Source organism: Asparagus officinalis, chromosome 7 (genome assembly GCF_001876935.1).
Source record: "Asparagus officinalis chromosome 7, Aspof.V1, whole genome shotgun sequence".
Classification (NCBI taxonomy): domain Eukaryota; kingdom Viridiplantae; phylum Streptophyta; class Magnoliopsida; order Asparagales; family Asparagaceae; genus Asparagus; species Asparagus officinalis.
Window position 1 is genome coordinate 151,236,555 of NC_033800.1, and position 14,837 is coordinate 151,251,391.

A 14,837-nucleotide genomic window follows, 5' to 3' on the forward strand; every position below is an offset into this window, starting at 1 on the left:
CCTTTGTGAGCGTGAATCTCCAGCAGGCTCCTGTACTTCTATGCGCAAAGTTGTGCGCTTGGGCGTCGCGATTTTCTCCAAGTGTTGCGGGTTGCGACGACCTCCAGCATGTGATATTGTTTGGGACTTCTTCATTGGTCCCAAGCGTTCTTGGACTGGAGCTTTACCTCGTTCTTTGGGAATAGGACCGAGGCGCTCCAAAACTGACTTTCTCTCCTGGGATGGTCCTGCAGGATTTCCCGGAGCAGTTGCAGAAATCACCGGCCGTTTGGATTGATTTGCCGGGTGTTGAACCTTTGGCGGTTGCGGGTTTTGCTCCTTAGTCTGAACCACTCCAGACTTCGGCTTCCAAACCTTGCGAGTCGATGACTGTTTCTCGGCCACCTCACGCTGTAGCTTGCGACGGGCTTCTTCAGCTTTAGCCCGCGCTTGCGCAGATAATGCGCGGCGCTTGCAGATACGTTCCTCCAGTGTCGAGCGGTCCCGTTTGACACGAACCCACTCCATTGTTGATGGCTTGGAGGAACCATCCTTCATTTGCTGTTGAGGCTGTTTGCCTCGTTTGTTCTTCAGATCCGCATGGTAACGGACCCCGTCAACAGACTCCATGGCCTTGGCGAACTGCTTCGCGAGGCGTTGGCGCTGCCTCTGGCGAGCTCTCTTAGAGAGAATCACCACGCCTTCGACGGCGGATTTGACCTGCTTCGAGGCCGGTAGGACTTCACCTGACGCAACTTCGGCGTCGAATGGGGTGAGGTCGTCGTTGGTGGCTTCAACTTCTTCGCACCAACGGACTTTTCTCCTGGAGGAGAACTTCTGAAACTTCTTGGACTTGGGGGAGGAGGTAGATCCAGACGAGGACACGTACTCCTCGTACTTCTGTTGGTCGAACTCATACTCGACCTCCTCCACGACCGGGATCGAGATCCGCGGCTGCGACGCTCCGATCTCAGCAGTGAGATCGGTGGCTCCCACTGTGGTCGCCAGATTGTTCGCGGGAAAAGTTGGTGTTTTCTTCATTATCGATGTCATTGCACTCAGTTAACAACTTTATGCGTTACAAAGAGATCCGGTCTTTTTATAAGATCCGGCTTACAATGAAAATCAAAATAAAACAAAGAAATCAAAATTACAACTTCTCTCTTTTACCGAACAAATCACAAGATCCTGTTATCCGGTCTCTTGCTTCTGTGGGTTGTTTGCCTGCGCCGGGGTTGCTTACCGTGGACCACCGCGTGATCTGGATCCAAGCAGATCTACGACGTATTACGGGTATTATCCCACCAAGGAGATAATAGCCGGGAGGGATCGTTTCACCAAGGAAACGACCGCTCGAATCTCGGGATCTAAGAACCAAGCTTAGATCCGGAGTGTAACGACGTAGATCTGAGGATTAGACTCTCTCGAACTCCTGCCTTTTTCGGTGCGGGTGCTCGCTAAGAATCAAATCCGGGTCTCCAAGTCTTCAAGCCTTCAGATCTCCGAGTTGAGGTGACAATCCGGCAGAGTTTCGGCTCTCTCAAAAGTTTCAGAAGAAGTCCCTCAAATGAACAACCACCCCCCCTATTTATAGCCTCTCTGAACTGTGCCTTTGTGCACAAGAGAGAGAGGGGGGGGAGTCGGGCCACCTGAGGGTGGCTCGGCTCATGCCGAGCCACCCTGAGGTGGCTCGGCAGGGTGGCTCGGCTCATGCCGAGCCACCCTGGGGTGGCTCGGCCACCGAGCCACCCTGGGGTGGCTCGGCTTGGGCCGAGCCACCCCGGGTTGGCTCGGTTTAGGCCGAGTCCCCGGGTGTGTTCCGTTTCGCCGTTTTCCGGTGTTTTCCGTCTTTCAGTTCTTCGTTTGATTCGTCCGGACTTTGATTTGATAGCCCGGGTCTTTATTTGGCAGTATTTCCGCCTCGGTGTTTGAGTACAAATCTATCTTGTCGTTGGACGACTCGTTGACTTTCCGAACTGTTGGATTGGTTCCACAGGCGAACATATGCCGTTGTTTGTGTGCTTTATCGCCTCGTCGCTCGAACATCCGTTAATTTGTCGAACCATCATGCTGAACCATGCTAAGGGACCTATAGGTAATTTTATACGCCTACATCTTGAAGCCGAAACCCGATGTCGATGCTTCCTGTTTAAAGCATCTGCTACGACATTTGCCTTCCGCGGATGATACTAAATCGCGAACTCATAATTCTTGATAACTCAATCCACCCCCTCTATCTCTGATTGAGCTCCTTCTGAGAGAAAAGATACTTCAGACTCTGATGGTCTGTGAGCAACTCAAACTACACTCCATACAAGTAGTGCCTCCATGACTTCAGTGTAAATACTACTGCTGCTAACTCCAAGTCATGAGTGAGATAGTTCTGCTCATATACCCTTAACTGTCGTGAGATATATGCTACCACCCTCTGAGTCTGCATCAAGATGCCTCCTAAACCTACCAATGATGCATCTGTGTAGACCACAAATATCTTGTCGCTGCTCAAAATAGTCAAAATTGGTGATGTAGTCAACTTAGTCTTTAAGGTATCAAAAGCCTTCTGGCACTCCACGCTCTAAATAAACTATACACCCTTCTTCGTAAGGCGTGTAAGCGACGTCAAAATCTTCAAGAAGTCTTGGATGAACTTCCTGTAATAGCCAGCTAAACCCAAAAAGCTACGAATCTCTGTCATCGTCATTGGCGGTTCCCAATCAAGAACTGCTGTAATCTTAGCCGGATCTACTGCTATGCCCCCTCTACTGATGGTGTGGCTGAGAAATCTTGTTCTTACCCTTATTCTCAGTCTGTTCCATCTTAGCTTTCCTTTCCTTGTCTTTCTAAAACATGGTTGTCTCAATTTCTTATGAAGTGGCGGCCTCAGCTACCTCTCGTACCGAATAAAACTTCCTCGAGACGAGGTATCGACGAAAATTAGGGCGAAGCCCTGCTAGAAACATCTGAGCCTGACGCTCTCCTGTCTGCCACATACCCGTGAAGTGTAGTAACTCCATAAACTTGCACTCAAAGTTAGCTACTGTCATGTCCCCCTGAGTCAATCGGGACAACTTAAGCTCCTTCCCAGTCCGTGCTGCAGAAGAAATGTACTGTTCGTCAAAGAAATATACGAAATCCTCCCATGTGAGGGTCATCCTATGCTCTGGAGTAAACTGGAGTCGGTACCATCTCCCGGCGTCTCCCTTCAGACTGTAAGATGCCAGTCTCTGCTTCTGAACTGAGTCCACATTGAGTATGTCAAGTACATTACTCACATCCTCCTTCCACTTATGGGCTATAAGAGGGTCTGATGATCCGGTGCCATCATCTTTTGCTACCTCTCTACCATACAGAGCTAAGCCTCCTGTTCTGTGGCTCTATCCAGGAATGCTGGTGGAATAGCTATAGGTGTGATCTCTGGGGATCTCTCTCTGATGGGAACGCCTGGTATCCCCTGCGGCTGAGCTGCCGGTGGTGGTGGTGGTGTGATATGATTCGTCACAAGCTCCTCAATTGCTGTCATCCTAGCTATAAGGGGGCCATGATATCTACTAGGTACTGGGGTGCCTACTGCAGCTCAGCTGGTGCCTGCTGTGGCTCGGGTTGAGCTTGTTGTAGCTCAGATAAAGCCTGATGTGACTCTGCCTGTCTAGCTCTCTGAGTACGAGGTCTACCACATCCTGTCATCTCTGATAATAAGAAATAAGAGTTCATGAGTCAAAATGGACATATATATATACATAATGTATCACAATACGATTTTCACAACATTTAGTATTCACACAAATACTTAAATTTACACAAAATAGTTGTCATAAAAAAATATTCTCAAAATTTTATGTTATAAGCATATATTTCCTCACTCATACTAGGAAATCCTTAGCGGACTCTATACATAAATCCTAAGAAACTCTATTCTAGCTCCACGACTCAACACAGGATGATCCTAAGGATACTGGAATTAGAGGTCTGATACCAACTGTGATGCCCCCGGGTTCACATAAGGCTACAGTCTAAGGTGAAATCAGGAATGTCAAACCTGTCATACACCACACCATGCAATAACATGTTTCATCATTACAATTACTATCTCTCTAGTAGAGTTAATAACAGGTATAGGTACAAAAGCAAGTAAAAGATAATACAAGAGATATATGATGAAATAATAGAGATAAAAAGTACAAAAGCAAGTAAAAGATAATACAAGAGATATATGATGAAATAATAGAGATAAAAATGATATTTTATCATCCAACACAAGAGATATATGATGAAATAATAGAGATAAAAATGATATTTTATCATCCAACATACAAAAATATAAAGCGAATCTCTAAAATAACAAGTATGAAGATCTCAATAAATCTCAAATACAGAATATCTGATAAAAGGAAATAAGTCCACAGCTTTTACAACTTCTAGAACATAACTCTCAAATGTCTAAATAAAATGTCTATAGCGGAGCTCCATAAATAAAATAAAACTACAAATAAAAGATGGATGCTAATAAGTATCGTCATCAACCTATGACTTTCCGTGCACCTGGCTCGTTACCTAAAATGGGAGGGGACAACGAGCGTCAAAACACTAGCAACATCACAACCAACCCCAAGGGAGAGGGCTCGTTGCATATAAAAAATACAGTTAATACATATATACATAAAATCATTGATCCTAACAACAAGAGGATTTTAGTATTTAGAAAATTATAACACGAGCATAGGTACGTCGAACGAAATAATCCAAACAAGGAAACCCTCATGTATATACCATATATCTCAAATTATAAATCCCTAAATACCAAACCCAAGATCTAATACATGAACAATAATATAAGAAGACTAACCCATCTCAGAACTCAAATACTATGTCATGTCAAAACCCACATAAGTGCCATGTCTAGCCTATGTAAGTGTAAGTATCATACTCAAGGTTTAAACAGGTGTCCAACACATGGACTAAGACTAGGTGTAGTGGATGCCCTACACATGGACTGCTTATATAAATTGTCCAACACATGGATCGAATGATGAATGTTCAACACATGGACTGAATATAATGAATGTCCAACACGTCGACTGAATATGATGAATGTCCAACACATGGACTGCACATAATAATTGCCTAACACATGGACTGAATGAAATGTGTAGAATATCGATGAGATATATGAAAAGGATGAATATAGACTAATTTCACACGTGTCTCGGTGTGAAAATCTAAACTCATGTCCGCAAGCCATCTCACATATGAAGATACATAATAAATAATAATTTCTAACGCTAAATATTCCAGGTGACTCCTCGTTCATATTATTAAAGCACACAACAAAAGTAAACATGTACAAACTATGCCGGTGATCAACCGAAATAGGTAGAAACCCTTCACATGTTCATGTCTGCTTCGAAACAAATCAAGTAGAGACATAATTATTTTTCAAGCATAATATTACTGATATCAACATATATAAAATAACATGAAACAAAATATTAGCATGTAAATATATCCAAGCATAATATTACTGATATCAACATATATAAAATAACATGAAACAAAATATTAGCATGTAAATATATCGTCGAAACCCTAAACATTTATATACACATGTTTAAACGTTTTAAAAGCAAAAAGTTATGATTTAATTCATGATTAATAAATTTTAGATTTGAAATTTGTCAAGATTACTATTGTAATCAATTAGAAAATTATGATAATGTATTCTCACTTCATAAGTTATAAAGATCTATCTTTTGTATACTAAAAATACGTTTTAGGCTCAAAAAATCCGAATAAAACTTAAGAAAATGTGCAAAATAAAAGGGTGCAGAGTTGGACGAGATATTATTCACCTTAGATGTTGAAAAACTCTTACCACATGAAAAAGAACCAATCCCCTTCGCTTCACTGCACAAAACCCGCTGAAAAATCCTTCAAAATCCCTCAAAATCACCAAAGAAAAGAACTAGGGTTTGAGAGAGGGGAAAAGGGGCTGCTAGGGTATGGAACATAGGAAAAAAGAGGTATTTTTATGTTTAAACATGTGTATATATGACAAAAAATACCGAAAAACTACAGCCCAAAACCCAAAACCTGAAACTGGAAAACCCAGTCTGACCAAAAACATACTCTTCGGCATATTGGCTGTAACTTTTGCACCCAACCTCGGAATAAGGTAATTAAAGATTTTTTAGAAATTTGCTGAAGATATCTACAACTTTGGTCATTTATATTTTTTCATATTCACAATGTATCAGTGTGTAAAATATAAAATCTCTCCACTGGTCATAAATTTTCAGATTTATACATCGAGCAAGATTTGAACATTTGCTCTTATATATATACATTAAATTGATCTTAAATGAATTTCTAGAATACTCAAACATATAATATGTTAATTATAAATATATAATATATTTATTATTATTTATCATAAAATATTCAAAATTTTGGGGTTTTACAAGCATCAAAGTCCTCGTGTTGGACTATAATCCACTACAACACTCGTGTTGAACTTTAAGCTATTGCAGATCATACTTTGGACATTTATTTATTGTAGACTACGAGTTGGGTATGTAATTGACATATGACAGGTCATTGATATTTCGGTTGGAGATAGAGTTATTACTACATGTTGTAGCTTTTGAATTTGGTATTTAACTATTTATAATTTGATCTAAGGGAGGTGTATCTATGCTCGTGTTGTAAATTTCTAAACAACAAACCTTTATTTTATTTTTACAGTCGATGTTTGGCTATCTATATGTATTATCAGATATTTTTTTATTCTTCTAGCCCTTTCCCCAGGGATTGGTTGAGATGTTACTCGCTATAGCGCTTTGACGCTCGTTGTTTCCCCACTTTTAGGTAACGAGCCAGGTGCACGGAGAGCCGTAGCTTGATGGAGCTAGTTACCATTTTTTATTTTCGCTAGTAGATTATGTCAGAACTCCACAATAGATGTATTTATAAAACATTTGAGTTTTTACTCTAGTTTTGTATAGGTAATGTGCCTTACTATCATTTCATTTTATTATTATGTCGAGACATTTGTATTCAGTTCAGATATTACCTTTTTAGAGACTTATCCATTTATATCAATGATATTGATTATTCTTCTGAGTATCTGTTGTTTAGTTTCCTTTCTGTATACTCTCTTTGCCTGTTTTATACTTACACCGGTTGTTGAATATACTAGATAAGAAGTGACTGTGATGGTGAAGCATGTCGTAGTATGGTGTTTGGTGCTTGACAGGTCTGACATTCTTAGTTTCACATTGGACTGCAGCCTTATTGAAACTAGGGGCGTACAATGACATTTGGCCAACACAAAATTATTTACCATACAATTGAGACAACTAAAAAATGGTAAAAATTCGACAATGACATTTGGCCAACACAAAATTATTTACCATACAATTGAGACAACTAAAAAATGGTAAAAATTCGAGGGCTATTGCCTATGAAACCTTGAATTTTGGCCTCAATAATATTATTTGCCAATGAGACAAAACAATAAAAAATAGCCAAAAATTGAGGGTTATAGCTCATGAAATCATAAAATTTAGCATCTGCAATATTATATGTTAGCGGGTCAAGATGACTAAAAATGACCAAAAATTGTGGGTTATAGTTTACAAAATCATGAAATTTGGCCTTCCTAAAATAACTTGCCACCGCGTCGAAATGACTAAAATGGCTAAAAATTATGGGTATTACTCATGAAATTGCGAATTTTAGCATCCCTAAAATTATTTACCATTGAGTCAAAAACGACTAAAATGACCAAAATTCATGGGTTATAGCTCATGAAATCATGAATATTAGTTTCTGTCAAATTATTTTCCAACTTGTCAAACAACAAAAAATGTTCAAAAATTATAGGTTACAGCTCAAGAAATCATGAATTTTACTTATATAAAATTATTTGCTAGTGGGTCGAAATATCTAAATTTGACCAAAAATTGGGTTATGGCTCACAAAATTGTTAAATTAAGCCACTGCGAAATTATTTGCCAGTGAGTTGAAATGAATAAAAATGGCTGTAAAACCCTGTAAAATATAGTGAATGATTTTTTTATTGTGAAATATATGTTTATATCATAGATGAATGTGATAACAAGTATTTGGGGATCAAACGAGTGTATTTATATGAGAAAGATCAAGTGATAAGACCAGCACACAAACAACACACACCAACAGAAAATTTCCTATATGAGCGACCGTGGTGGTCGACCGTCAGGCATGCAGCAGAAGCAGAAAGCTTCTATCTCTTACGCGGTCGATCGTGGCGGTCGACCGTACGTAGTTTTGCCAGTTTTTCCCAGTTCGAGTCTTATTGGATTTTGGGTCAGGTTTGTGGGCTAATATATATAATATTATATTCTTGAGAGCTTCTTCTTCACCATAGAAAATCCTAGCAGCCTCCTCTTGCAAATCCTAACCCCTTCTCCTTGGTGATTTCTGCGGATTTCGAAGAGTTTGAGTGGGATCCAGCAGTTTTTGACATAGGAGGATATTTTTCCAGCGTTTTTTTGGAGTTGTTCATCATCCCTCAGGCGAGTTTCATCTCGACCAACACTATACCCATGTTTTTATAAATTTTAATAATGTTTTTCATGTGATTTGTGAGCTAAACATACTAGATTATGTATAAAAAAGATCTATATGTTGTATTTTTACTAAGAGAACGTGTTTTCAGTTAATAAAGCTCACCCACGAAATTCTTAATACAGATCTAGATCTGAGTTTATTTCTATCAAGAGTTTTTTAAGAAAGATTTTTTTTTTGAAGATTTCGACACGAAATTTACATGTTTAAGATTTGATTCGTTTTATCTATAGTGATTAGACTGAAATTCACATGTTCGTGTTATGCAAAATCACTTATGAAGGATTGATAATGTATATAAACATCGCACAAAAGTTTTTGGATCAAACCACGCAGAACAGAAACCTAAACTAGGGTTTCTACTTTTACGCGGTCGACCGTGGCGGTCGACCACGTGTCGTGCACAGACGCAGTAAACTTTTGCTCCAGTCGCGGTCAATCGCGGGCTATCGACCGCTGGGGGATTTTTTTCCTGCTTTTGTCCTATTGTGCTTAGGTTTGTGTAGCTGGCAAAATATCTGCGTTATATGGTTTGTTATGCATAGAGATTAATATACATGAGTTAACTTCAGACAATAGTCTTAGATTTAGACATCGGAGCATGAGGGTGAATGATATATATATTATTTCTGATACTATTTGCATATTATAGTCCTCGTGTTGGACTATAAGCTATCAAGTCCTCGTGTTGGGCTATAAATTATTAAAGTCCTCGTGTTAGACCATAAACTATCAAAGTCCTTGTATTGGACTATAATCATACAAGTCCTCGTGTTGGACTATAATCCACTACAGTCCTCGTATTGGACTTTAAGCTATTGCAGATCATACTTTGGACATTTATTTATTGCAGACCATGAGTTGGGTATGTAATTGACATATGACAAGTCATTGATATTTTGGTTGGAGATAGAGTTATTACTTCATGTTGTAGCTTTTGATTTTGGTATTTAACTATTTACAATTTAAGCTAAGGGAGGCGTACCTATGCTCGTGTTGTAAATTTCTAAACATCAAACCTCTATTTTATTTTAACAGTCAATGTTTGGCTATCTATATGTATTATCATATATTTTCTTATCCTTCTAGCCCTTTCCCTTGGGGTTAGTTATGATGTTACTTGCTATAGCGCTTTGACGCTCGTTGTTTCTCCACTTTCAGGTAACGAGTCAGGTGCACGGAGAGCCATAGCTTGATAGAGTTATTCTAGTTACCATTTTTAATTTTTGCTAGTAGTTTATATCAGAACTCCACAATAGATGTATTTATAAAATATTTGAGTTTTTATTCTAGTTTTGTATTGGCAATGTGCCTTAATATCATTTCATTTGATTCTTATGTCGAGACATTTGTATTCAGTTCAGATATTACCTTTTTAGAGAATTATCCATTTATATCAGTAGTAGTGATTATTCTTCTGAGTATCTGTTGTTTAGTTTCCTTTCTATATACTCTCTTTTGCCTGTTATATACCTACACCTATTGTTGATTCTAATAGATAGGTAGTGACTGTGATGGGGAAGCATGTCGTAGCATGGTGCTTGATGCTTGACAGGTTTGACATTCTTAGTTTCACCTTGGATGACAGCCTTATTGAAACTAGGGGCGTCACAATGACATTTGGCAAACACAAAATTATTTACCATGCAATTGAGACAACTAAAAAATGGTAAAAATTCGAGGGCTATTGCCTATGAAACCTTGAATTTTGGCCTCAATGATATTATTTGCCAATGAGCCAAAACAACGAAAAATAGCCAAAAATTAAGGGTTATAGCTCATGAAATCATAAAATTTAGCATCTGTAATATTATTTGCTAGCAGGTCAAGATGACTAAAAATGACCAAAAATCGTGGGTTATAGTTTATAAAATCATAAAATTTGGCCTTCCTAAAATTACTTGCCACCGCGTCGAAATGACTAAAAGGGCTAAAAATTATGGGTATTACTATGAAATTGTGGATTTTAGCCTCCCTAAAATTATTTACCATTGAGTCAGAAATGACTAAAATGGCCAAAATTCATGGGTTACAGCTCATGAAATCATGAATTTTAGTTTCTGTGAAATTATTTTTCAACTTGTCAAACAACAAAAAATGTTCAAAAATTATAGGTTATAGCTCATGAAATCGTGAATTTTACTTATGCAAAATTATTTGCTAATGGGTCAAAATATCTAAAATTGACCAAAAATTATGTTTATGGCTCACAAAATTGTAAAATTAAGCCTCTGCGAAATTATCTGCCAGCGGGTTGAAATGAATAAAAGTGATTGTAAAACCCCGTAAAATATAGTGAATGGATTTTTTTATTGTGAAATATATGTTTATATCATAGATGAATGTAATATCAAGTGTTTGGGGATCAAACGAGTGTATTTATATGAAAAAAATTGAGTGATAAGACCAGCACACAAACAACATGCACCAACAGAAAATTTCCTGCCCGACCGACACCGGGCACGCAGCAGAAGCAGAAAGCTTCTATCTCTTGCGCGGTCGACCGTACGTAGTTTTGCCAGTTTTTCCAAGTTCAAGCCTTATTGGGTTTTGGTTCGGGTTTGTGAGCTCATATATATAATATTATATTCGTGAGAGCTTCTTCTTCACCACAGAAAACCCTAGCAGCCTCCTCCTTCCCTCTTACAACCCCTAACCCTTTCTCCTTGGTGATTTCGGCTGATTTCGAAGAGTTTGAGTGGGATCCAGTGGTTTTCGGCGTAGAAGGATATTTTTCTAGCGTTTTTTTGGAGTTGTTCATCATCCCTCAGGCGAGTTTCATATCGCCCAACCCTATACCCATGTTTTTAAATGTTTTAATAATGTTTTTTTGTGATTTGTGAGTCTAACATACTAGATTATGTATAAAAATAGATCTATATGTTGTATTTTTGCAAATAGAACATGTTTTCAGTTAATAAAGCTCACCCACAAAATTCTTATTACAGATCTAGATCTGAGTTTATTTCTAAACAAGAGTTTTGTAAAAAGATTTTCGTTTTTGAAGATTTTGACACAAAATTTACATGTTTAAGATTTGATTCGTTTTATCTATAGTAATTAGACTGAAATTCACATGTTCTGGTTATGCTAAATTACTTATGAAAGATTGATAATGTATATAAACATCGCACGAAAGTTTTTGGATCAAACCACGTAGAACAGAAACATGAACTAGGGTTTCTACTTTTACGCGGTCGAGCGTGGCAGTCGATCGAGTGTCGTGCACAGAAGCAGTAAGCTTCTGTTCCAGTCGCGGTCGACCGAGGGCGGTCGACCACTGGGGGAATTTTTTTTTGCTTTTGTCCTGTTGTGCTTAGGTTTGTGTAGCTAACAAAATATCTAGGTTATATGGGTTTGTTATGCACTAAGATTGGTATCCATTAGTTTACTTCAGACATGAGTCTTAGATTTATTTACCGGAGCATAAGGGTGAATGGTATATATGTGATTTCTGACACTATTTGCATATTGCAGTTCTCATGTTGGACTATAAGCTATCAAGTCCTCGTGTTGGATTATAAACTATTAAAGTCCTCGTGTTGGACTATAAACTATCAAAGTCCTCGTATTGGACTATAATCATCAAAGTTCTCGTGTTGGACTATAATCCACTACAGTCCTCGTGTTGGACTTTAATCTATTGTAGATCATACTTTGGACATTTATTTATTACAGACCATGAGTTGGGTATGTAATTGACATATGACAAGTTATTAATATTTTGGTTGGAGATAGAGTTATTACTTCATGTTGTAGCTTTTGAAAATGATATTTAGCTATATACAATTTGAGCTAAGGGAGGCGTACCTATGCTCGTGTTGTAAATTTCTAAACATCAAACCTCTATTTTATTTTTACAGTCGATGTTTGGCTGTCTATATGTATTATCAGATATTTTCTTATCCTTCTAGCCCTTTCCCTGGGGTTGGTTGAGATGTTACTTGTTATAGCGCTTTGACGCTCGTTGTTTCCCCACTTTCAGGTAACGAGCCAGGTGCACGGAGAGCCATAGCTAGTAGTTTATATCAGAACTCCACAATAGATGTATTTATAAAATATTTGAGTTTTTATTCTAGTTTTGTATAGGCAATGTGCATTAATATCATTTCATTTGATTCTTATGTCGAGACATTTGTATTCAGTTCAGATATTACCTTTTTAGAGACTTATCTATTGATATCAGTTGTAGTGATTATTCTTCTGAGCATCTGTTGTTTAGTTTCCTTTTTGTATACTCTCTTTTGCCTGTTATGTACCTACACCTGTTGTTGATTCTACTAGATAGGTAGTGACTGTGATGGTGAAGCATGTCGTAGCATGGTGTTTGGTGCTTAATAGGTTTGACATTCTTAGTTTCACCTTGGACTGTAGCCTTATTGAAACTAGGGGCGTCACAATAACATTTGGCCAACACAAAATTATTTACCATACAATTAAGACAACTAAAAAATGGTAAAAATTCGAGGGCTATTGCCTATGAAACCTTGAATTTTGGCCTCAATGATATTATTTGCTAATGAGACAAAACAATGAAAAAGGGTTATAGCTCATGAAATCATAAAATTTAGCATCTGTAATATTATTTGCAAGTGGGTCAAGATGACTAAAAATGACCAAAAATCGTGGGTTATAGTTTACAAAATTATAAAATTTGGCCTTCCTAAAATTACTTGCCACCGCGTCGAAATGACTAAAATGGCTAAAAATTATGGGTATTACTCATGAAATTGTGAATTTTAGCCTCCCTAAAATTATTCACCATTGAGTCAAAAATGACTAAAATGGCCAAAATTCAAAGGTTATAGCTCATGAAATCATGAATATTATTTTCCACCAAATTATTTTCTAACTTGTCAAACAACAAAAAATGTACAAAAATTATAGGTTATAGCTCATGAAATCGTGAATTTTACTTATACAAAATTATTTGCTAGTGGGTCAAAATATCTAACTTTGACCAAAAATTATGGGTTATGGCTCACAAAATTATAAAATTAAGCCTCTACGAAATTTTTTGCCAGCGTGTTGAAATGAATAAAAATGGCTATTAAACCCTGTAAAATACAGTGAATGAATTTTTTATTGTGAAATATATGTTTATATTATAGATGAATATGATAACAAGTGTTTGGGGGATCAAACGAGTGTATTTATATGAGAAAGATCGAGTGATAAGACCAGCACACAAACAACAGGCACCAACAGGAAATTTCCTGCGCGACCGACCGTGACGGTCGATCGCCGGGCGCGCAGCAGAAGCAGAAAGCTTCTATCTCTTGTGCGGTCGACCGTGACGGTCGACCGTACACAGTTTTACTAGTTTTTCCCAGTTTGAGTCTTATTGGGTTTTGGGTCAGGTTTGTGGGCTCATATATATAATATTATATTTGTGAGAGCTTCTTCTTCACCACAAAAAACCCTAGCAGCCTCCTCCTTCCCTCTTGCAAACCCTAACCCCTTCTCCTTCGTGATTTCGACAGATTTCAAAGAGTTTGAGTAGGATCCAGCGGTTTTCGGCGCAGGAGCATATTTTTTCAGCATTTTCTTGGAGTTGTTCATCATCCCATAGGCGAGTTTCATTTCGCCCAACCTTATACCCTTGTTTTTAAATATTTTAATAATGTTTTTCATATGATTTGTGAGCCTAACATACTAGATTATGTATAAAAATAGATCTATATGTTGTATTTTTGCAAAGAGAACATGTTTTTAGTTAATAAAGCTCACCCACAAAATTCTTAATACAGATCTAGATCTGAGTTTATTTCTAACAAGAGTTTTGTAAGAAAGATTTTTGTTTTTGAAGATTTCGACACAAAATTTACATGTTTAAGATTTGATTCGTTTTATCTATAGTGATTAGACTGAAATTCACATGTTCTGGTTATGCTAAATCACTTATGAAGGAATGATAATGTATATAAACATCGCACGAAAGTTTTTGGATCAAACCACGTAGAACAGAAACCTGAACTAGGGTTTCTGCTTTTACCGCCACGGTCGATCGTGACGGTCGATCGCGTGTCGTGCACAGAAGCAGTAAGCTTCTGCTCCAGTCGCGGTTATAAAATCTCGTATTTTTTATGAAGATATGTGAATTTATTATGATAAATAGCTTGAGGTCATGGATATACTTGATAACTAGCTATTAGAGATGTATGAGTGTGTATGTGTAGAGTTTTGTGCATGGACAAACAAGACATGCATGAAACTGTTATCTGCTCAGTCGACTTATCAGTCGACTAACCAGT

General features: G+C 37.8%; 1 protein-coding gene across 1 annotated transcript in view; it reads right to left on the reverse strand.

Annotated features, from left to right (window-relative positions):
- LOC109848007 (uncharacterized mitochondrial protein AtMg00810-like) overlaps positions 1–3,663 on the reverse strand; it is a 6,649-nt gene extending 2,986 nt beyond the window's left edge. Inside the window, exon 1 of the mRNA XM_020417259.1 lies at positions 3,548–3,663. Coding sequence (XP_020272848.1) covers positions 3,548–3,663 — 116 coding nt within the window. The remainder of the gene's footprint in view (positions 1–3,547) is intronic.